The 24055-nt window shown below is 46.2% G+C and overlaps 7 protein-coding genes across 7 annotated transcripts; 4 read left to right on the plus strand and 3 right to left on the minus strand.

Moving 5' to 3' along the window:
• Nucleotides 1-435: 435 nt before the first annotated feature.
• On the minus strand, nucleotides 436-2007 carry LHYA1_G007065 (putative transcriptional regulatory protein; the record flags this gene model as incomplete). Its single annotated transcript, XM_031151997.1, has 2 exons — nucleotides 436-1905; nucleotides 1957-2007. The coding sequence occupies 2 exons, from the start codon at nucleotides 2005-2007 to the stop codon at nucleotides 436-438; spliced, it is 1521 nt and encodes a 506-aa protein (XP_031003291.1).
• A 3337-nt stretch (nucleotides 2008-5344) lies between these two features.
• On the plus strand, nucleotides 5345-6327 carry cctT (Short-chain dehydrogenase cctT; the record flags this gene model as incomplete). Its single annotated transcript, XM_031151998.1, has 3 exons — nucleotides 5345-5789; nucleotides 5841-6190; nucleotides 6256-6327. 3 exons carry the CDS (start codon nucleotides 5345-5347, stop codon nucleotides 6325-6327), a joined length of 867 nt encoding a protein of 288 aa, XP_031003290.1.
• A 955-nt stretch (nucleotides 6328-7282) lies between these two features.
• On the minus strand, nucleotides 7283-8815 carry gel1_1 (1,3-beta-glucanosyltransferase; the record flags this gene model as incomplete). The annotated part of the gene is made up of 4 exons (XM_031151999.1): nucleotides 7283-7865; nucleotides 7915-8524; nucleotides 8583-8636; nucleotides 8686-8815. The coding sequence occupies 4 exons, from the start codon at nucleotides 8813-8815 to the stop codon at nucleotides 7283-7285; spliced, it is 1377 nt and encodes a 458-aa protein (XP_031003289.1).
• Nucleotides 8816-10074: 1259 nt separating this feature from the next.
• Nucleotides 10075-12388, plus strand: LHYA1_G007068 (uncharacterized protein; the record flags this gene model as incomplete). The annotated part of the gene is made up of 4 exons (XM_031152000.1): nucleotides 10075-10329; nucleotides 10436-11310; nucleotides 11376-11957; nucleotides 12022-12388. 4 exons carry the CDS (start codon nucleotides 10075-10077, stop codon nucleotides 12386-12388), a joined length of 2079 nt encoding a protein of 692 aa, XP_031003288.1.
• Nucleotides 12389-14073: 1685 nt separating this feature from the next.
• Nucleotides 14074-15337, minus strand: TDA6_1 (putative vacuolar protein sorting-associated protein; the record flags this gene model as incomplete). The annotated part of the gene is made up of 4 exons (XM_031152001.1): nucleotides 14074-14627; nucleotides 14691-14746; nucleotides 14796-15081; nucleotides 15220-15337. 4 exons carry the CDS (start codon nucleotides 15335-15337, stop codon nucleotides 14074-14076), a joined length of 1014 nt encoding a protein of 337 aa, XP_031003287.1.
• Nucleotides 15338-19408: 4071 nt separating this feature from the next.
• LHYA1_G007070 (uncharacterized protein) lies at nucleotides 19409-20698 on the plus strand (the record flags this gene model as incomplete). Its single annotated transcript, XM_031152002.1, has 1 exon — nucleotides 19409-20698. One exon carries the CDS (start codon nucleotides 19409-19411, stop codon nucleotides 20696-20698), a length of 1290 nt encoding a protein of 429 aa, XP_031003282.1.
• Nucleotides 20699-22411: 1713 nt separating this feature from the next.
• On the plus strand, nucleotides 22412-23457 carry LHYA1_G007071 (putative enoyl-CoA hydratase, mitochondrial; the record flags this gene model as incomplete). Its single annotated transcript, XM_031152003.1, has 4 exons — nucleotides 22412-22617; nucleotides 22678-22873; nucleotides 22993-23183; nucleotides 23235-23457. The coding sequence occupies 4 exons, from the start codon at nucleotides 22412-22414 to the stop codon at nucleotides 23455-23457; spliced, it is 816 nt and encodes a 271-aa protein (XP_031003296.1).
• Between the last annotated feature and the right edge of the window lie 598 nt (nucleotides 23458-24055).

Below are 24055 nucleotides of genomic sequence, written 5' to 3' on the forward strand. Positions count from 1 at the left end.
TGCAGAGACAAGCCAGGAAATTGTACTGGGCTAATTCTTTAGAGCGTTGGCAATACCTTGCATTGAAGAGAATTCTCGACCTTTCTCCCGAGCAGCTTGCTGAGGTTTGGAGTCTTATGGTAAGTCTAGTCTTATACTATACTAACAGTTGGTTTCCTCCGTGGGAGCTCTGCTACGCCTTCATATGGCGGGGCTCCTGAGACAGCTCTTAGACTCCTTGGCTCTCTCCAAGTACTTGTATCTTACTTATGCTAATTCGTTGGGCAGGATCCTCATAGTCAGCCCTCTGAAGTTGAGAGAATACAGAGACTGCTTAGACAATCCGCACCCGAGCAAAATTGTTCTCCAAATTCCCCGTAGCTTGTTCGTTTGGTTTGCGTTTTGCCATGATAAACGCTTGATCACACTTTATATAGACGTAAGACCTATATTTCTTTAAAGCTCAAACCATTGGTCGCCCTCACTTTCAATGACCCTATCACCCAGCATTCTCCCAAGACGTGAAAGAATATCTCTAAACCACAATCTCTGCTCGACTTTCACATCTCCTAGACACGATGCGATAGACAAAGGCCATACTGTCATACTTGCCAATGGTGGCTTCAGGTCATCGTTCGTAATCATGGTCACAAGAGTTTGGTCTTCAGATGAGTTTGTGTTATCAACAACCTCAAACTTTTTTAGAGAGAATGGTATGCTAGATGCTAAATCATTGGCCATATTCTCGACACAAGAAACGCATTCCAACCGCTGGGTCTCATCGAAGGCATCCGGATTCGGATGGCACAGGCCTAGTATCTTCAAGTGTGTACTGTTATGAAGCATTCTCATGGCGTAATATTGACTCCAAACGGCTGTGTAGGCAACACTTGAACAAGTGAGGACGGTCGAGGAATAGAAAAATGTTGTCGGTAAAGGAGGAGGATCCGATAAAGTGTGTCGCTGGGTTGACCATGCATGCGGGAAACGGGAATTCCAGACTTTCAATCCGTTGTCAATCTCGCATGCTTCATTATTGAGGGCCCGAGCTGCGGAAGTAAACTCTGGCGACGTGTCTTGCGTGGCGGCCTCTTTAACAAGCAGGGATACTTGGTAACGCAGATTGGTAATTCGAACACTGAGATAGTCATACTCAAGTTCCCAGCCTTCTTCGCCAAAGGCAGCACCATCTAAAATCCAGTCCGGCAAGGCAAGCTTTCTCAATAACGCAGACCTGATCATTCCACGCCTGGTATGTTTAATAATACTCGTCGGAGGGTGGTAATGGCTTAAACTCTCTTTCCAAGTCTTCAATATTGCTAATGCCCCATCATGATGAGAGAAAGTCTGCAGATTCACAGCAGAGGTAGCTGTCGAGTGGCGCTGCCGTGGAAGATGTACCACTTGTTCATACCGACTCATGAAAAATATTGCAAGGAGCCAAGCGTCAATATTGCCTTCATACAGAGAGCAGATGGTCCCACGCGTAGTCCGTAGGAGCTGTTGATAATTCGTAGAAGCGTCCAGGGCTGCCCGTGTATGCTGCCGCGCCTGTGAAAATACCGCCAAGGCCATGGAAGACAGAGCAAGATCAAGCATTCTATTTTCCGCTTTGGACAGCCATATTGGCATGAAATCATCAAGGACACTCTTGGAAATGTCCAAGATATTTGGTAGCGACTGCAAGTAATAGTGCACATAATACCCAGTTGCTTCCGCTTTCAGATCCACCAATCCATGTTGCGGGGCGGGTTTAGAACTGCGCATAGCCTCTACAGCAAAAGTAGAACGAGGCCCTCTAGGGCGTTTCTTATTTCCACTGGCGTAAGAGTTCTCGCTATGGACCACAGAACCTGGTCTTCGCATGCCTTGGCACATTCGCCCGGATTTCATGCATCTTTGGCAGACCGGTTGAGTCTCATCGCACTGCAACGACATTAGATATCTATTCTTATGCAAGTATAGTAAGTAACTTACCTTGATTCTTCGGAGCTTACAAGTTTGACATCCTGCGCTTGGGAATGTCATAATGCGTCTTGAACTTTGATTTGAATATTGTTGGAACGAGTGCAATGACAGAATAGGAGAGTGATGCGAGGCGAGGTTGCTGCTTCATTTAAAGCCGGATCGAGGTTCTAAACTCCGTATCCGTAGCCCCATGGCTGCTTATTAATAAGCGATATGCTATATTTTTCACTTATACTTGGCAAAGTTTTAATTGAGGGCCTAACGTTATAATTAAGCCATAAACCCACCTAAACCTACTAACTTCTAAGGCATATAACTTAATGAATAAAATAGATATAAAGAAACTTTATATATATTAGTTATTAAGAATTACGTTAAATGTATTGATCTATTCTTTAATCAAAGTTTAAAGTTTAATATTACCTTTAAAATTAGGAATAGCGTGATTTATAAACCTTATTTCGCAAGAAAAGGCCCTTAATTGAAACTTTACCAAGTAGCTACTAACTATAAAGATCATCATTATCTTAATAATAATGATATAAATATCGGCCAAGATAAGAAATTGCACCTCCATCTCTGGCGTTCGAATATACTTGATATGACAAAACGAAAGTGTTCAACTAGGAAAGGGGTTAGGGTAACTAAGCGAAAATAGTAAAAGGGGTCATAGCCTAGACTAAGATTGTTGATCAAGGCGTTGAATCTCGACAGCGTGAAACCTCAAATTGAACAGCAAACCTTTCAACTTTCAATCTGAAAGCCTAGATACTGCCAAGGAGCTCGCGATGGACATTCAGGCCTTTAGACGTTACTCCGATGCCCTGGATGGATGTGGCAGCGCTTGACCCTACTCGTCGAACGAGACCCTCCCTTCTCCCCAGATTCTCCCGTGAATAGAAGAGACTGAAATTGAAATCCTTCACAATATATTCCAAGATGAGCTTGACCTCCACCAGCTGACTAAAGTTCGGTCTGTGAGTTGGGGCTTACGATCTACGGTGGATGCGTTGCCATATTACTGCCCCAGTAAATGCTTATATATAGCGTTTAAAGGCATTCCCTTTGAAATGGCCGCCAATTATACTCTCGGCTAAACTTACAAAACAGTATCAATCCTGATTAACTTTGAATGTCGCACGCTACCTCGCATATCATACTTAGTGCCACTCTTCCTGGATACCGCAAGCTTCTTCTTTTTGCAGGATGACGTCAAATACTTATACTATAGGACAGAAGTGTGCTAGCACCTTTTCCCTTACTTCCATTTGGTGACAATCAATATACGGAGTAACACGCTGGCGGCTAGCACGTAATGTCACTCTAGAGCTTGCGTAAATCCATGGAGGGCATGATTTATATATTACTTGCAGGGCGCAGGCAGAATATTACACAATCCAATCATTCAATTGATTGAAATGTCCTTTGTTGTACTTTCCCTTTATCCAGATTCAGTAACCCATAAATCTGCTTCCCGGGCTGTTCGTCTAATAAAGGAATCCACATGTATGATTTGAAAATATCTTCCATCTCTTTCCACGTATCCACTTTACATTTAACAGCATGTTCCCGCAAAGACTCCTCCAGCCATGTTTCATCTGATACGTGAAAGACCGAAAGGGCTCCAGTCATCAACAGCCAAAGCATCAGCTGAGAGGAACCCTCATCGATAGGCTTAAAATGCATCATGCATTTTCGGTACGCGGTAGGAAAGTGTTGGTAGGGCAATTTAATATCTTGCCACTGCAGAAAGACATGGTGAGTGAAACCTAGCAGGCCATGTCGTACCGTTTCATCGAGTGATAGGGCTGCGAAACGCATGCGCAGCAGGCGATAGATTACCGCACTCATTGTTTGATGGATCATATCCTGGGACACGAAACGTTGAGTCTGCGTCCCAAGATTAATCAGCAAGCAGAATCGCTTCATGACCCGCCACGCTATCGCCAAACCGCTGTCCATATTTCCTATCAAGTCTTTGTCGTGCTGAGAACAAAGGTCGTCGTTAGAAGCTGATAGTAGCCTCGCGGGATAATCCACGGCTTGCTCTGAGGGCTGAGAGAAGAATAGTGGGGTTGAGCCGTTAAGTAACGCATTTGAAAGATCACATCTGCCGAGTATCAGTACTTCTTTCCGTCCTTGCTTGCAATAAGAACGGGCCCTTGCGCGAAATTTACCTCATGATCTCTACCCAGAGATGTTTGCCCCTAAAGGAATCTGGACCTCCTCTCAAGTCCACCATTCTGCGAATGCCATCCATATGCTGCCTAGAGACCTTATAATCTCCATCAAAGTATGCAGCGCTAGCCAGTTTCAGCACTACACCTATCGTAGAATCCGAGACCTTGCTTTCATCGTTGTCCCCCAAGAGCCTTTCGCGGAGAATTCTCATCCCATCCTGGAAATGCAGCGTCGCCGCTAGGTTGATGCTCTTTTCCTGGCGGCGTAGGACCCGGTCAATAAAAGACTCCACCGCGAATGCCGTTATATGCAGAGCAGCCGCGTCTAGTCGGAGTAAAGAAATCCATTCATTGTCGTTGTCCGCTTGGAAACCAATCGCCATTATTAGGGGGAATACGATTCTTTTTGCAAATGGTGAGACTAAGCTCATATCGAATTAGTCCGGAGAAGTAAGGTGGATGAACTACTGACCTTTTATCATGTTCAAACGCATCGAGGGCTCTAGCTTAGTAGAAAACTCGATAAAGGAGAGATCCGAGCCCACTCGACCGGGTATCTGTGGCGTATACATGTCGATAACTTCTTCCATCCTAACGCGCGTAATCTGAGTGCCGCCTACTCTGCCCCCACCTGTCTTGCGTTTGCCCTTCTGCGGACGAACCACTTTCTTCTTCTTTCCTCGCATCACATGGCTTCGTATCAGCTTCCTAGTAGCTGGATCTGCATTCTCTACGCTCGACGATATAATAAAAGGCATCCTAGCTAATGAGCTAGAGAACCCAATGAATTGCTCCGGCTCGCCCATCTTGTCAGTCTTGGCAACTGAAACTGTTTCCCTGACTAGGTTAAGGTATGCAGACAAAGTAAGGAAGTCCGAGGGGGTGGTATTTATAAGCGAAAGTACGTATGGTATATAGGCGAAAGTATGCTTACGACTGCCAAATGTCAGTTTAAAGTTACATCCCGCAATGCCAAGACACTTCTTTGTATTCCGTTTCGGGTATAGCGGCCAAGCATAGACAAGGATATTGCAATGTGGATCCGTAATAAGGACTCAGAGAATACTGAACTATGTATAGTACAGTTACTCTATTGGTATCTTATTTCATGAAGCTTCTCTATAAAGCTGCCGTGAGCCACCTTTGCATCATGGCATCCTCGCATTCAAATAGAAATATAATATCAAATCATCCAAAACTCCAACATCCCTCATCCAATGGCTTCTCTACGAAAGTCAGTCCTAATCACCGGCTGCTCAGCCGGCGGTATTGGTGCAGCTCTGGCTCACGTCTTTCAAGAAAAGGGATACCACGTCTTTGCAAGCGCACGGAACCCTACGAAGATTCCAGCAACCCTATCTGGTGCCGCCAACGTCACAAGCCTAACCCTCGACGTCCTTTCTCCATCGTCAATCGCAGCCGCTGTCGACAGCGTGCAGAGGAAAACAGGCAGCGGACTCGACGTCCTCATCAACAACAGCGGCGGAGGCTACACCGTACCAGCACTAGACGCCTCACTCGTAAAAGGCAAGGAACTATTCGAGCTCAACTTCTGGGCCCCATTAGCCATGCTGCAGGCCTTTGCGCCTCTCCTCATCAAGGCCAAAGGCTGCGTCGTCAATAATACGTCTGCCAATGCATATATCCCCATGCCACTAATGAGTAAGTGATGTGCGCAATACGTTGCAAGCCCTAGCTGACCATCCCCTCCAGGTATGTACAACAGCTCGAAAGCAGCCCTCGCCATGGCCAGCGAGACATGGCGCCACGAGCTCCAACCCCTTGGTGTCCGCACCATCACGCTCGTGACGTGCGCTGTGAAGACCAACTTCTTCGCTGACTACCACCCGGCCGAATTACCCGAAACCTCGAAATACTCTGACATCCGAGACTTCATCCACAACCTCACTGACGGCAGGATGCAACGTAAAGCCATCAGTTCGCGAGAGTATGCGATTAGCGTAGTGCGAGAGGTTGAGAAAGGCACGGTTGGAACGGTCTGGGCCGGTACCGATGCGTCCATGGCTCGGCTGGCATGGTGGCTGTCACCACAGTGGATTTTTGTGAGTTTTGGACCAATCTTCATATCATCGTGAGTCTTTGATAGGCTTCTAATGAAAGTGTGCAGGACATGATAGTGCAGAGCGTTATTCCTCTTTCGAAGGAGATGGCCAAAGCCACGCAAAAGAAAGAAAACTAGAAGCCGGAGCCGGTATGTATCTAACCGAATGGTGGTTTCGTCCATGAGATAGGGGAGTGGGGCTCTGCGAGTGAAATACTATGCTATGGTGGGGAAACGTTTCTTCTCCGCCTTTCTTCGTATCATAGTATATTACCATGAAAACGCGTAACCTAGGATCGCAAGACCTGAACTGTACTATAATATCCTCTTCGAGTACTCTATTAACTAGACATCGACTTCTACACCTTCTCCTCGAGCCAATTATGAACTATCAAGTTTACTAGACATAAAAAGCAGCACTTATGCATACCAACCTTTAATGTCCCATGTCACCCGACACGTTCCAAATCGGTGCTACTTTGTCCATCCACTGCGAGACTTCTTCTTTCTTTTTATAGAAACGACCGTAAGACATTATAGGAGTTCAAGTGCTCCAAAAGACTTCAAATTAAGCTAAATGTATTGTCAAAGGGCTAAATGAAAGTACGTAGGTACGTCCCTATGGTACGAGGCTAGCATAAACAAACCGCAAACAAGCAAGAGGTCATGTAATAAGCGGTGTCCTTTTATAGGAAAGGCCGTAAAACGCTATAGGAGTTAACAACTATGTCCCCCGCGGCCTCATGTAAGCACCGGAGCGTCAACCATGGCGAGCCGAGTAATATATCTAAACAAAAGTAAAGAAGGTCGCGGGGGTGCCAGCGCGTATAGAAGGAGGATATACACACTATGCCTTTTTTTTAAGATAAGGGAAAGTATAATTGGGCCCCGTAAAAGAGGCAGACACTAGCCAGTGCTGGCAATAATATACCCAAAAGTAATAGCTCCTCAACAACCCCGGCAAGACAAGATTTGTAGTCTGTCAGACGGACGTGGAACGCGAAAACGATATTGAACAACCATCTATTCATTACATATTATGAATCAATTCCATCATGCATGTGCGGATATCCAGAGAAAAGCAAACGGAAATCTACAATAAAGCCATGCCACCAACCATACCCATCAACACGACCATCACAACCGAGAACACCTTCATATCTAGCGCTGCTACTGTAGCCCCGTCACTCTTCTTCGTGGTACTCGAACCCGAAGCAGTAGCCGTACTCGTCACGGTCCCGCTTCCTGCAGTCGCAGTCCCTGAACTCTCAGTATCACTCGTGCCTGAATCCTGACTGCCCGCACCACTGAGACCCGGTGCAGTCCCCGCACCCGTTTTCATCAACTTCTCTGCCGCACTAGGAATAGCAGGCAGACTATCATCTGTGGGCGTCCAGTTCTCGTTCGCTGAGGGGCAGGTGGATGCAGAAGTTGAGGTAGATGCGCCTCCGTTGCCTGTGGGGTTGGTGGCATTAGCGTAGGCGCCTTGGAGGTCCGTGAACTGGTCTGTTATGGTTACGGTGGTGCCGGAAATAGTGACGAGACCATAGTTGTTTCCTTCTTCGGAGTATTCGTAGACGAGACCGCCGGAGAAGACAGAGGTCATTTCGGTGCTGTAGAGGGCAGAGACCTCCGAGAAGACACGCTTGTTGGTTATGCAGCCGTATTCAGACATGCTGGGGTTGTTAGCATATATTCTAGAGGAAACTGTAGGTAGGTACTTACAAAAGAGGGATTGAGTAACCGGTATAATTCTTGATTAATGTATCCCATCCGGAGGTGGTGAAAGAGGATGGATCACACCAGGAGTAATCATTGATAGAATAGAAGTCTGCACGTTCGTCGTCTGTCCCGCAGTTGAGATACTGGCCCAGAATTCCTTGGTTTGCATCAACGTCTGCTGCGGAGTAACCAACTGGAATGCTTCGGTAGCCGCGGCTGCCAATATATTGCTTCATGTCGCGGGTCACTGCCTTGACATATGGTGCGCAGTTGGTGTTAGTAACATTGTTGATGACTTCGTTACCTGAGAGGAAGCCAAGGGTATTGGTGTAGTTGGCAAATGCGTCGATAGTTGCAAAGACACTTTGTAGGTAGACACTGTTGTACGATGGCCCAGGATCAGCTCTGTTGAGGGAATATTTGGGTGTATCGGTGTCGAGAATTAGGTATATTCCTGCTGCCTCCAGGGCATTCATGCAGGTGTCGTGGTTAGCAGTGTTATCCACGGCGTAAACCCGAACAGCGTTGATTCCAAGCTTGGTGAAGTATGGCACGTCTCGAGTGCAGCCAGCTTCGTCCGCAATAGGATCCGCGACAGTGCCAGTACCGCCACCTAAAACAAAGTATAAGTGATTGAAGATGGATTGGAGAACGAGAACGAGGTTATATACCTGGTTGGTAATCCACGCCACGGATGTAGAATCGGTCGGTCCCTTGGTAGAACGCTGCGTCACATGTTATTACATATCAGGTATACAGACGACAATTACATACCATTCCCGGTGACAGTGATAGGAGTCAACGTGGAGGAAGCTCGGGGAGCCAAAACTGGGGTACCAGCCGCAGCGACTCCCGCAGCTGAAAAGGCCGCAGCCACGAGGGCCAGATTATTAAAGGTCTTCATATTGAATTTCTTGGAATGAGGGATAAATTGGTTAGGGAAAAAGCAGAACGAGGGTTGGTAAGTAAAGCAAGAATACAAAGTGTTCACACAATCAATCGATTGTTCAAAGAGAAAAGAGCACGATGTAACGAGTGTTGGAGATGCAAAAGAATTCTTGGCTGGTGTTGAGAATGAAGTGAGAGTGAGGAAGTGAGGGTGAGGAAGTGGAGGAGGAGACAAGCCTTCAAGGTACAGTAGTGGAAAATTAAGCTTCCCGAGAGTCCCAAACAGTTACGCGTCACAGAGTGGCGATCCGCTGAAATGTGGGGAGACTAGGTATCACGTGATTCTATTGGGGTGTTTTGGAGTAGTTTCAACGATCCACGATCCAAGAATAGATGCAAACTATCCTGAGTACAGTACCCAGGTTTGTAAACCAATAGGAGTATCTAGAGACACACATTTGCCATTGCCGAGAGCAGATAATATGCATATTTACAAACAGAACCCGGTTCCACAATCTACGACTCGGATCTCGGACCCAATGACCGTGGTCGTAGTGGATGACTGGACTGCATCGGTCCATGAGATGTCCCACTGCTGAATACGAGCCCGCCTGTATGCTAGTGACACACTGTCTAAACCTTGTGAGTGGAATTTCACATGAAATACACTACAAAATCAAGAGATAGATGAATAAACGTGGTAATAGAGCATGCAGATGGGCTAATTTGGAAAGACTTGGATGGTCTGGAGATACATCAGCGCTTACTGAGGTACCTCCGCAAACTCAAGGGGAAACAAGACCATGTCAAACAAGCAAGTCCTTAAGGGCAACAGCAAATTCCCCAACAATTCAAGAACAGGTTTCCAAATACCATGGCAAGCAATTGTCTTGGATGTACTGTATTGCGTTGGCTCCTTCTCGGTCCACCCCTTGGTGGAGCGGGAGAACAACTCACTTGAGGCCAGACATCGCCCACAACCAACTTCATGTTTGCGAGAAGTGAAGATTAGAAGAGTAGAGGAGTAGAAGAGAGAAATGGATCTGAGGTAAAATTAAGGTTGTATGATGCCAAGATGCCAAGAGTTTCTTCCATCCTGCCATGTTGGATCACATGATGACGATACAGCTTCAGCTTCTCTGACCGCGATTTGTTTACTCTTCGACCCCACGTTGGTCTACTCTGCGGTGAGACCACTTTCTACCACCAAACTTCAAAAATAGCCCATAGAACAATGTTATTATTGTTACACCACATTCATGCCCGTCTTCCAGCATGTACCCTACAACCAGCAATCCCCCAGTCGCAAGGACGCGAAGTCTGCGAGTTCCTCCGTCCAGCAGCTTGAAACCAATGCCTGCCGCTGCAGCAAGCTCTCAGTCCACTCAGGGAATCTCCAATGTCTCGCTATTCCTGACTAATCTACGACTGCTGGACCTCGATCTGCAAAAAGACTGGCCAGACATCACGAATGAGACGTTGTCGACGAAGAAGGATGCGCAGCAGAACCAGAAGAAGCGGATACAATGTGTCGAGTGGGCCCTGTACCAGCTATTCGCTATTTGGGACCCCGAAGAAACGCGCAACGCATGTGGTTCCTTCTTCTGGTCTTCTGCAAAACTAACAATCATGCTAGAAACTCCAACCCTTCTTTCCTCCCCTCGAGCCTTTGCAGTCTCTCAACCTTCGAACCGCCCTTTTTCGAAGTCTCGATCATGCGAAAAAGTCGGGTGTTTTGGGACGGGACACCCTATTAAGGAAGACGATGTTGGATGAGTGCAAGGGTGAAAGATTAGAAGAAGTGCTAGCAGTATTCTCGAATGTGGTTCTCAAGAAAGTGCTGGTAGAGGAAGGTCTAGAACCCGGGGCAATTGCAAAGGATCTGGCCTTCGAAAATTTCTCGTATTCTGGAGAACGAACTTTGCTATCGACATTGATACTGGCACACAAAGCTTCACTTAGCAAACATTTGCACGAGAAGGACGAAACTAGAGCGAGATATCAAGACTTTTCGGATCTTCTCAAATTGAACGAACGCCGCATTACACGTCGACATGAACAGCTCAAAGAAGTTTTAAAGGAACGTGCATCGTACGATCAAGTTTCATCTAAGGAAGTGGGGGTTCTACAAGACCAAGTGCACAAGAACTGGTCTGGCAATGAACAATGGCTAGGCACGGTGCTCTATGGAGATAGCAGAGTTGGTGAGGATGGACTTTTAACTACGCGATTTGATAAAGTATGGAAGCACGTGGAGAATGGTACCATTGGTGATATCGAAAGCAAAGAAAGAGTTGGCCTTTTAGAACAGTTAGATGCCAGAGTCAAAGGCCAGGAAAGTCGCTTAGCCAGATGGCAGGATTTCAGCAAGACTTTGTCGAAGAATGCAACGGTCTCGCCTTCCAAAAAGGAGTTGCCCATGGTTGGACCCAAAAAGATTGATCTAAATTTCAATCGACACGAGAGTCTTCAAGTTGGTCGCAGTTCTGGGGAATCTGTCAACACGACTAGGTAAGCTCCCCAATCTCCCAAATTCCCTTGAATCTTCATTGTGTAATGCTAACCCTTTTTGCTAGTGATTCTTTAGAGGAGTACAACCGTATCATCGAGAATATGAAATTAGAAATAGCAGCTGTCCGCAAGCCGCGAAGCCGAGCTAGCCGCCCCCGACAAAGCTTGACACTTCAAAAGCGCACTTCATTACTTATTCCACAGCAACAGGAGGAAGAAAACCCTGTTGATGATGAAGGATGGTCTTCTGCCTCTGCTTCTGTCAGTGAGACCGATGAGCCTTCACTTGAATTCACCAGCCTCGCTTCAAAATCAATATCCCGTACTCCGCCATCAGAACCGGAAGTTGCAGTAGAAGAGCCCGTTGAATACGAGACTCACACATTGACTATCAGGACAAAAGAGGAAGACGGACCTCGAGAATCTACGATGACGCCACCCAGAAAAGAACGCTCACCGTCACCACTTCCTCCTGCTCGTACTCCTTCGCCACAGCATCCTCCCAAGGCTAGCGAATCCGATCTTGCAGATGATATATTGAATTCTATGGCTGCGGCGTCACCGTCCCCTAAGAAGACTCGCCATACACTTTCTTTAGCAGAACGTACTCGACTTTCTATGGCTCGACCTTCGCATTCTCAGTACTCGTAAGTCTACTTTGTTACCCGAGTACATAACCCTACATACTGTAGCCAGCTAACCCACTATTAGGTCTGATGACGATCTCGATATGGTACGCCTCTCAATCAAGCCTCGACAATCCATGGCACCAAGAACACCCACTCTCGAGACAGACTTGCACGCAGGCTTAATCGAACGCACCCGCAAAAGTATGGCAGGCTTCGAAGCGGCACAGAAGAGGGCTCAAATAGAGAGAAGAAAGAGCGTCAAAGATTCCAAGAAGAAACAGCGAGAGTCGACCTTCTTTCCCAAAGTGGAAGAGGAGGTTAATACCAGTGCTATTGAGTTGATTGAGGGAGATCCGGATTATGAGAGTGTGTTCAAAAGCAGACCGAAGATAGCAACCAGTCCGGCTATCAGCCCGACCAGGTTGATGGAGGATGACAGTGAGGATTGAAAAGTGAAGTGGAGCGGTATGAAGACTGCTGGCTGCAGGCTTCGGCAAGACTATTGTTCGAAGTACATAGTGACCGAATCACAACATAATATACCCAAGTGCAACAGCTGCGTTTGTCTGTCCAACTTGCTTACCTCTTGTTCCCTTTAGATACATGTTTTATTCCTCATCATTATATCAATTATTGGTATTTTCACAGCTTATCATCTAGGCACCTACTCCGGCTTCCTCTTCTTGACAAAACTCGTTACCCCCGTATGCCGAAACTGAGCACGAGGAGATGCTGGGGTTGGTTGAGAAAGAAAGAAAGAGAGAGAGAGAGAAAGAAATACTGCGTAACCGACTGAGTTTATACAGTGCAGCATTTTAAAATTTTAGGCAGGTTGAGCGTTGAGTAGGATGGAGCGGTGGGCGTGGGGGTATAAGGGAATCTTTAGGATTGAAGAAAAGAATTTTTATTAAACATATTAATAACAATAGCTTATCCCTCAAAGGTAACTCACCTTATTCTTTAGTTTTCGCTGCTTATCTAACACTCTATAATTCATGCTAGTAGAGGACTACACTCGTTACCTAGAGGACTACTATGTAGAGTTCGGCCTTTTATCTTCTGTCTTTATTAACACTACTATTATAAAGGTTAATCGCGCTAAAGATAGTAGTGATATTATTTACTACCTAAAGTATAGATACACTTAGTAATAATATGATGCTATTGCTATCTGCTCTAGCTTATATGTCTTACCAAATATCCCTATATTTGAGGTCTAGACATTATACCTATTATTATACACTTATTGCAGTTTAGGCATAGCATGCAATTTAAAGAGAGGAATGATATCTTAATTCTAGACAGCGGTGAGACGGGGATGAATCTTGTCTACTTAGCAGTTAAATCTAATATAAAATCTATTACACTAAGCCATCGTTATAGATTCTACTATTATCTTACTAATATAACTCTATATTAGCGTGCTCCTGATCTGATTGTTTTCAGGCAGAAGCCTTTATTAAGAGAGAAGCCTAATGTTCCTTATAATATTAGTGCCTCGAGCCTCTTTGACACTATATATGCCCACTCTGTCCTCCGGGACTCAGCCTTAGCTTGGGATCATTAGGATAAATTTGCGAAGCGAACCTCCTGGGTTGCAACTTGAACGCAGCTCGGTTATGATTAATGGATTGGAAGTGTTTCTCCGGAGCGCTATCATGCGTCCAAGTGTAAGTCACTATCTAACTTCCTGTCCACGTTGTTATCGTCTTTAAAGCGTATTGATTTGTCAAGTGTTCTTTAACAAGTCAACTAATGCTATCCCCTACATCAGTGCACCTTACCGTCCTGCCTAAATATAACCCTCTCTTATCAACAAGATTTGAGCAGGCATTATTAACGTCCCTAACGTTAATACTAAGGGTCGTGAGATCAGTTTAGCTCCTTAGCCTCAAAGTATTAATAGCAACGGTATTATTCACTTCACTGAGAATAGTAGACCTGAAGCCGAGCTTATGAAGCAGGTAGTCTGTAAGCCTGACGTCGTAATCCTTGCCACCAGATACACCCAGGACTTCTCATTCCTTGATGCAAGCTATCCTCGCTGTGGCAGCGCCAACGTGTGACACATTTGAAAGGAGAGTTGTTTAAGCGTTGCATTTTGTTTTTATACAAAATACTATAGAAGTTCTCATTACATTCTCTCTCCAGCAGTAACTGCGGGTAGAACAATACAAGGAGCTGAATCTCCCGACGGACATGTTCCCTCCCCTCTATTCAAATCCTTAGCCTCCGGCCCCGTCGGTCCCCCACTATACCTATACTGACCAAAAACATCATACTGCCCCGGATAAGAGCTATTATACTGCTCATCCCCCCACTTCCCCACAAAGTTCAACCAGTTTACAGGTGTCGTGCTATCATAAGCTGCGAAGACCGGTGTGGTGGTGCCACTCGCAAAACTAACGCTGGCGTAATACGCGCTCAGTGTTGGATCCCACATATACCCATCGTCGGTATAGTCAACAAGAGCGACGCCGACAGGCAGGTCGAGTCCAGGAATCGTATGGTCGTGTGTGCCACTGGTGGCATAGTTTGCGTGAGACCCGTTGGCGCTGTAGACGATTGGCCGAACGCCATCGGCGTATGTGGGAACAGCGGAGAATTCAAACGCTTCGCCGGCTCCGTGTTGAGAGTACCATATTGTTTGGGGTTCTCCGTTGGAGAAGCGCGTCATTGTATGCTCCCCTGTGTTCTGTAAGTACATACCCGGAATGTGAGGAGATGGAAATAGAGATTTTAGTTACTTACAGTCTCCGACATGATCGTCAAAGTTAAGGCCAATTACTTTACCGCCCCAGTTATATCTTGCATGCTTATTAGCTTTGTCTTTCTGATGGCGGGTTTTGGACTTACGCATAGAAATACATGTAGAAAGCATCAACCGTCCCATTTCCATAATCATTCACGACGATAGAACAACTCACTGCCCCGTTGGTCTTGCCGGTCGAATCAGGGACAACACCTTTCAGCCATTCTGGTTGGGGATTGGAAGTGGTGCTTTCAATGGAAGTTAAGTAGATGTTGCTGCCGTTGAGTGCGTTTAGAGAATCAAGATTGTCGAGCGTCAGGGGACTTGGCGCTCCTTCCACCACTTCATAATCAATCTCTGGCTGTGTGTTTGCTATTTGAGCGCCTAGGTCTGAGGGAAAGTAGTTCTCGGTAGAATGAAGATATACCATAGGTGCTGAATTCACATATCAGTACAGATCACAAGGCGAGTAATATAATCCACAATTGTTTGTAAGTAATAGTCTCCGACAAGGGATGAATAACCTACCATAGGTGTTGACGAAGTCTGGCAAGACCGCTTCACTTCGTTCTTTTCTAGAGGTTGGGATACAATATGCCTGAGCAATGAGAATTGCAACAACGAAGTGGGTGAGAATAGGTGCCATTTCTCATAAACTTACCGACAGAGCAGTTAAAAACCCTTCTACTATCGCAAAAGGGGAATCCATCGTGTCATATAGTCTTTGCATATGCATGTGGGGTAGTACCTGCCATCGTACATGCATAAGTAACATGTATCTTTCAGGAATTCGATCGGCCCGATATAACATCTCAAGCCTATCAAGGCCATTGATCATGGCACATGCACCATCTAAACCATTTTTCAAGTTGTGGAGAGCGACTTACCCCCAAACAAGCGGATCAGATCAAGCTGCTGTCTGCATTCTTAGCTTCGGTCCCTGAATCCTTCCGCTTCGGCTCAGGGGTCGACATGTCTAAGCTTCCTTTTCGAGTTAATCGTCTATTTCACGTCATGAACCGGCTTCTCATTCGCTAATGGATAATCATAACTTCCCATTTGGTCGTGGGCGACTAACGTAAAGTCTGATCTTATATCGTCGATCTAGCTAAAGGCAGCTTCATCTTATGATTAGAATATACCGTGGTATGTTTATAGAGGATGACTGGGAAATGGCAGACAAATTCTTCCTTTTGAATCAGACTACAAGCTGCATCATATGACCTTGAAATAGACATACTACTTGTGAAAAGAGACCGAAAACATTCGAAAGGATTGCTAGCATATTGCCACCTCAAAACTACATTCGCCAGATTCCATCTATCCATCTAACTTCCCAAAATCCATACTCCTGCGATAAATACTACCGTGCAAGCAGCCGCAAGACCAATTTCCGTTCGGCCGCTGAATTCACCATCCGCATCGCTACTGCGAATCGCGTCATCTTCCGCACGAACCGCTTTCCGCAGTTTCTTGGTAGCTGGCACTTTGGACTTCCCTCCATCTGTGACTTTACCCTTGGATGCTTCCCCTTCCTCAACTTCAGAACCTTCCTCACTCCTCCCGCTCTTCTCACTCCCCTCACTCAAATCATCCGCAATAAGTGACTCTGTCTTGCCCTTGTATGAACCATCAGACACCTCTTCATCTTCCGGTAAGAATCCTCCATCGTGCGTATGAAAAACGTCCTTCCGCCTCCCCCTAAACACAACGCGCTGGAAAATTGGGCCGGAAGATTCTAACGGCAGTGACTTGAACGTGTCGAGGGAATCGATGAAGGTTTGGATGGAGGGCTCTAGCACTTCGTTTTGTGTCACTTCGTTGCTTTCGAGGTTGATGTCTATCCAGAGGTAGTCGCGGTTGTGGAGTTTCTCGTCGGTGGATAGGATGTTTTTAGCGTTTGACATTCTGCTGGGTGGCTGTGGTTTCAAGACTTGGTGTAAACCAGGTGTAAAAAGATTTTGACAGGTAAGATAAGGTGTGTATGTGTGAAGGCGGGAATACTAAGATATGGAAACGGAGAGTGGTACAATCAACGAGGGTGATGAATAACGTGGGAAGTAAATAATGGGAAGGAAAGCTAGTCACCGATTTTGAAGCCGGGGATCCAGAGCGCTTGATTCACAGGTGAAAGGAATGTTCCCACCAATGCCTCGTGATGATTCCCATGTTTAAAACTCGGAAAGGGTCTGCACAAACTATACTTCTATACACTTGAAAGTATGCCTATCCCTTTTATATCAACAGTCTCTGGATGCCGAGTCCCAAAGAAGGGCTAACCAAGCGAGTTGCCCCTGACTGCTAGATTTGCCCAGGAAAAACACCAAAAAACGAAAATTCACAATAGAAAAAAAGGTACATTTCAAATAGCTTCAAGTGCTATAGTGGTCCCTGGATATATGTATCACTAGACGCAGTAGCAAAAGATACTGCTTTTTGAGCGGCTTTAGCTAGCGAAGTTCTGAAAAGCAACCTGGAAGTTGTAAAAGTTTTGAAGAACCTATATTTCGCCCCTTTGTATAGCTTGGAGTACATTCAAAAACAGAAAGAAAATGGCCTTTGGGAGCTGGTATTGTGCCTTCTTGGCTCTGGACGTGGAATACGACTAGGAGGAATGGGTGAGGGCGGAGGCGGGGCTGGAATCCCTGGAACGCTGTGCTGCTCTTCTGTTGGTCAGTTTTTGGGGAGGCGAGAGCTATGAATACATGTGTGGAAGGTTGATGAGCGCTCTACTAACATTGGAACAATTTTGATCACTTGATGATGTGCAAGGACTTGTCACTTGACCCTTTGGGATCATCTGCTGATACTTGCACTTTAGAACTTCCCCAGTACCTTGGTTAGCTGATTCCTAGATGTCTGAATGAATGAATGGACTAGTCGCGGGACTTTGGATATATGAAGATATATAAAGTAGAAGCATATGGTCGATGTTTTATATTCAAGTGGGTCCCATTAGGTACCCCACTCTCGACATGCCGTAGTGGGGTAAGATTTCCCCACTATCCGTTGTTTGCCGGATTTCCACAAGTCCAATAATACAATTCTGATATACAAACAAAAGCAAACCACCAAACCAAGACATTTCATGCTTGCGCATTTTCAAACACAACATTTCGTTGTTTTGATCTTCTATATAAAGTGCCAGTATCGCCCTGTAGCGCAACCTTCATCTATCTTCCACACTTCTCAGCCTCACAGTTAATATGGCTGTCAACGGAAACAAAACCGGTGATGCAGGCAAGCTTCACTCCAGTAGCAAGTTGTGACTCTGCTAATATCCCCCAAGGCCTCCTAAACAACTCCAGCCCGCAGACACCATGGTCCGTTGAACAAGTGGTAGCATCACTCCCTGGAGGACCACCACAAAGCAACTCGTCCTCCCCCGTCCCCTTCTTCCATATGCTGGAGCGCCTCAAGACAACCAAGCGTGAAGGATGGCGCAGGTTTAACATCACGCAGTACCTGCCCCCAACTATTCCCGCATGCCAACTCTGCTAATATGAAATTGCCGCAGAGGCGAATCGATATCCGACCACATGTACCGCATGGCCCTCATCACCATGTTTGCGCCGCCCTCCCTCTCGTCACGCCTCAATATCCCCCACTGCACAAAGATGGCGCTTGTGCACGACATGGCAGAGGCATTAGTGGGAGACATCACGCCCGTTGACGGGGTCTCGAAACCCGAGAAGAACCGGCGCGAAAGCACAACGATGGATTACTTCACGCAGTCCCTCCTCAAAAAAGTCAACAACGGCATAACGGGCGTGGAACTCCGGGCTGTGTGGCAGGAATACGAGGACTCGGAGACGCTAGAGAGCAAGTTCGTGCACGATGTTGATAAGATTGAGTTGGTGTTGCAGATGGTGGAGTATGAGCGGGTCGAGGAAAAGAGGCTGGATCTGGGAGAGTTCTCGTGGGTGGCATCAAATATTGTTATGCAGGAGGTGAAGGACTGGGCTGATGAGTTGTTGAAGGAGCGGGAGGAGTTTTGGGGCGGGGTCGAGCATAAAAAGAGTGACAAGGTGTAACGGGTAGAGGGTGTGGTTTAAGAACAGTTGGAGTGCTATGAAAGTCGGGAGATTAAGGCTTGGGGGATAGGGCAGGCGGGTTGGATAGGCTACAGGACATCAAACGGAGTTATGTGGTTGCTAGAGGGGGTTTTGCGTCGCTTGATATTACATTTGCGTTGTATTACATCGCGTTGCGTTAGACGGATACCACTGGTTTTTACCGCAATGATTAGATGAAATCCATGACTTTCATGAAGACTTGACTACAAACATATAAGATTCTGTCTATTTCTATCAAAACTTTGCATGTGAAGCTATTCGCAACTTTTCACTTTCAATTCGTGGTGGCAGAATCCTCACCGCCTTCGGTATTGTTTACGTGCGGGGATTTGGCCGAGCAACAAGAGCTTCATCTGCCTCACCTTTCTCTTATCGCCTGTCCGTGCATTATTGAATCCAGCTTTAAAATTTTTATATCCTCGTTCCTTGTCGCATTCGCATTAGATTCGCACTCCTGTTCACCCAGCTTAGAATAGCTTGCCACGATATTGCAGCTATAGCGGGTGTCTTACCTTCCTATCAGCCTCGGCGATTGCATCTTGTACAACGATACCTACATCACATCCGCAACAACCTTTGCAACTCAACGCATGCGACAATTTTCATCTTCATCGCCATCATAATCTGATGCGCAAACCATCATGGCGCACTTCAATAACCCCTCTCCAATGCCATCCAACATCGCGCCACCGCGACTCTCCGGTGCAAAGTCACACATCTTCCAACCACCACGCACTCGCTCTGATTCCGCCTCTTCCTCTCTAATCCTCACGCGCTCCACGAACTCTATCACTACGTCTACCTCATCTGCCCGCCCCCACCTTGCGCCGGGAAAGAGAAGCCGTGCGATGGATGATGAGGATGGTGCAATGGATCGATGCCCAGGCTCCCCTCAACCATTGGTGAACACGAAATATGTGCTAGCGGGTGGCATGGACACGCCTACTATGAGGGCTTTGCAGTTGGGCGAGAGCGAATATGGCGATGCTTCGTATAGGAAACAGCTAGACGGGGATATGCATGAGACGCGCAGAGGATTATTCTCCGATCTTGATGGCCCACTACCCCCTGATGGGAGACAAGGAAATGGTCGACCGGTGGGATGGGACAGTCCGACTACGAATGGTTGGGGAAAGGCAGTCTTGGGCAAGATTTGGCAATGGGGAGGTGCAGTATTCAGGGGTTTTCATGCCGGTGGTGGTCAAGGCTATACACTCAACACTAATACCGAATCCAACCCCTATCAAGTCGAAGAACCGAGTTTTTGGGAGACGGAAAAGAACTTCAGTACATGGGGACCACCAGATCGTGAATCCACACCCGTACCAGGACGCTTTCCAGAAGAGGAATTCATACCCAACTACCTAGATCAACGCCCAACACCGGAAGCGAGACCGAGTAAGCGCAGGCAGGTCAGTAGGAATAATACCCAAAATGAAGAGCTTGCAAAAAATTGGGTCGTTGTTCCGCCGCCTGCAACTGAAAATATCACCCCGTCAAGACCGCAACCTAGAGCAGGAGGGGCAGCGAGATACAGCATGCCAACCACGTCCTCTTCCGGCCGTCGTTCAACTGCACCAGCCCGCCCAGCATCGCGCGCAGGCACAGCACCAAGACGCCCGATGCTATCACGAGTCTCGCATGCCGGCTCGCCAGCACTAACACCATCACGCGGCGCTTCATTTGCATCAGCTCGTTCAAGTCCGAACAGCAAAATTCCCCGACCAAGCACTCCGATGCAGAGCCTTAATAAGACAATGGAAAGTCCTGCAGCAAAAGAAGCGCAGAGATGGGTAGCGCAGAAGAAGCAGGAGGAGAGGGAGGCGGATGAGAGTATGAGGAGGTTAGAGCGGCAATTAAAAGCTATGATTCGAGAAGGGAAAGAGGCGTTGGGAACAAGGGTGGAAGTTGAGATGGATTATGAAGAGTGAGATGGGGAGGGGACGAAGAAGTGTAACTTTTGAATAAAGTTAGAGTATAAGAGAGATGGATGATAGGCTGTCATAATGCCCTCGATGTTTATATCACAGGACGGATGGATATCGGCGTTCTGAGTCTGCGTGGGGAGATGCTCATTTGTACATCTGGAGTTTGGGCGCACGCACGCAAGCAAGCAAGGTTTACGAATCTGGGATGGGTTGGTTGCTACTTTTTAGTGTATCCGTTGTAATTCTGCGTATATTCTCTGCCCGTAGATAGGAGGTTTGGCATTTGATGTACCACGGGTAGTGGGATAAAATGCATACATATACTATCCATCATGTTTAACTCGTCACCGTTCATCTCACTATTTACTAGTACTGGAATCCGTAGTGGGCTTCGGGAAGATACCTTCGCTTCCGGTGCTTGGGTGGTATAGAAATAATCTGCAGCTTTATTATTGACTTGCTGTAAGAGTCGATGTAACCCAGCTAGCGCTTGAAAACATGTCTCCCACCCCACCCCTAATCGAAGATGTCCAAAATCTTGGTGCTCAGTGGTGTAGGCACCTAAGACATTATTCACTCTTCTTTTTACCTAGCTTTGCGTATTGCCTTTGGAGTTAAAGCAAGGTCGAATCCATTTACCAACATCCAATCCTGGATAAGACGGTTCCGGTTGAACAGCAACCCCACTTTATAATCGCTTTCTAACAATACTCACTTCTAATCCATGTCTGCGGTGTAGTTTTGAGCGTGCCAGGCTAGGGAATAACCCCAAGAATCTCATTCAGGGGCTTTAGCGAGTTAGTTTGACAGGTGTAGGCGGGGCGGGCACCCCTAATACGAGGATAAGAGCTGGATGACAGCATTTGCTATGGCTGCTGCTATTATTATTTGAGTTATGATTTCCATGAAACCAGCATTCTTCCAATCTCAACTCGAATGATTTATCTGATTCTTGCCTAAAGGTTTCAAAACATGTAGATGCACCGTTACTAGCTTGAATGCTAGAACCCAACGGCTTGTGTAATTTATGGTTTTACTGCTCTGCTGTCTTTTCTTTGTTTCCTAAGTCACAATCCAGCGATATGGATTGCGAATTAAAATTTCTTATGAGTGGCTTGCAAGTTCATCGCTTTTTATTCTCTTTCAAGACCCAACTGGTTCCCACGCCATTGTATTTATAGCTCGTTTTTGGTATGCTTTAGATATTGAATTTTATGGATCCGGGAGACTAAGTGTGATAGCAAAATTCGAGAGTCATTTCGAACTTTCATCCCAGATGTCAGATGCGATAGGCAATACTTGAATGGCAAAGGGAGATGACTAGAGTTCTGGAGTTGTCTGACATGCATCAAGTCCGCATGATAACTAATTCTAGCACATAATACCATAGCTTGCGTCACGCATATTATCTAAGATACTTGAGAATAATTACTGATCAGGAACATTTTTCTTTTGTGGATCGTATCATCGGCGTTTATTCAAATGAGAAGCCGCCAATAACAGCGTTTCTACTTAGAAATCATTGCTGCGGTGAGAAGTATAATGCTGAAAGGCTATGTAAACCTCCCAACACTTGAACTTTCTGAAAGTAAACATTTGTCTGATTATGTTCGATTTCAAATACCCAGATCGCTCTATATAAGAAGCATATCGAAACTCGACAGTGAGTTGCTCCCAGACAATTCTTCATTCTCGTTCGATATAGCAAATTCAAACATGACCATAAAGTCCTTGCTCTGGTTTGGCCTGGCTTTGATATCTCAAGCTGTTACTACAATCCCACATACTCGTGGCAACGATCTATTTCCATATCAGCTACTCAAGAAGTCCTGCATAAACCCAGATTGCAGTGCCACGCGCATCACCATCTCCAATCCACCTATTAATCTCTGGAACGCACAACTGATCCAAGAATTCAACTCGTAACTGCTTTCAATAAACAGCACTGCTGCGACTACACCTAAAGTTGTTGTCATCTCAAGCGATGTCCCAGACTTTTACATTGCCCACCTTGATCTTCACCTCCTGAGTGCCGCGCACCCCCCTTCACCTGTGGTCAACGTAACGGACACGCTGGTCATGTACTATGAAAACTTGAACTTGCTCTCCTCTATCCCGGTAATTTTTGTCGGCGAGATTACTGGTCGGGCTTGGGGTTCTGGTGATGAGCATCTTATGGTATCTAACCCTTTCTTGATTGCTCCATGACTTTTCTGTGCTGGAACCTCTGAAGAGTCTTTCCTCCTCCCGATTGTTGCTATTTACTGTCATGATAGTACTGTACTAAGTATTAGTAGCGTATGGATATGCGATTTGCCGGTCCGGATGCAGTTTTCAGCGCACCTGAAGATGCTCTTGGAGTCATTCATGTTGGTGCTTTGCAATGGCTCGTGGAGTCAATAGGACCATCTCGAACTATGGAATACATGCTGTCATCGGCACAAGTAAATGCCACGGAAGCAGCCAGCATCGGCTGGGTTAATTCGGCGTACACTTCGGCAGAGACACTACGGAATCATGTTGATACCTAAGTGACAAGGATTGCGAAATTCGAGGTAGATACTTTGAGGGCGACGAAGAAGTCAGTCTCACAGCAGAAGCCTACACAGGAGATGTTTGTGAAGGATCAAGCTACTTTTGCTGTACTGGCGTCTAAACCAAGTGTCCAGGCTGCTATTGACAAGCTTTTGAATTTGTCTGAGGATCAGGGGAAGGTCTGGGAACTGAATAATAGCGATAACATTGTTCGGTATATCTATTAAGTATGATCTAACTCAGAAGCTTTGAGATCCAGAAGAAATATCCATTGGCCTGAGGCCTGCTATATACTTGTGTAACATAAGAAAATGCCAACTTGAAACAAGGTGGGGCCGTACCTCAGTGCTTATTAATCCCAAGGGGGGAAGCCGTGCGGAATTGGCTTGGAATAGTAGAGGTTATTGAGGAAATCCGCTCGAAATCAGCGTTTGGTGCGGAGAATGAGGCCTAGTCGGCGCTGGTTGTGAGAGGAATTGATGTTATGTTGATTGTAAGATCCTAGTAGTCTGTTGGTCTTGTATCATCATAGAGATTGGTTGAATGATGAGAATATTAGAAGAAACTCGAAGATATTTATGATTGTGAGACAGCATTATCTTTCTTATATATGAGCAACACTATAGTGATAGCATCCGCCCATGCTGATCCGGGCCAATAGTCTGTTCAGGACTAGGCGTAAATTGGCCCGTTAGTTGTTTCAACATCTTGTCCATCTATAGACGCTCATGGGTTATTCAAAAGATGATGCAAGAATGCGGAGGTCATAAGTATCGCCTAAACCCCTGGGTAACCCACGCTACTGTGATCGAGGCTGTATAACAG

This window comes from Lachnellula hyalina, assembly GCF_007821495.1.
Source record: "Lachnellula hyalina strain CBS 185.66 chromosome Unknown contig00128, whole genome shotgun sequence".
NCBI classification, from domain to species: domain Eukaryota; kingdom Fungi; phylum Ascomycota; class Leotiomycetes; order Helotiales; family Lachnaceae; genus Lachnellula; species Lachnellula hyalina.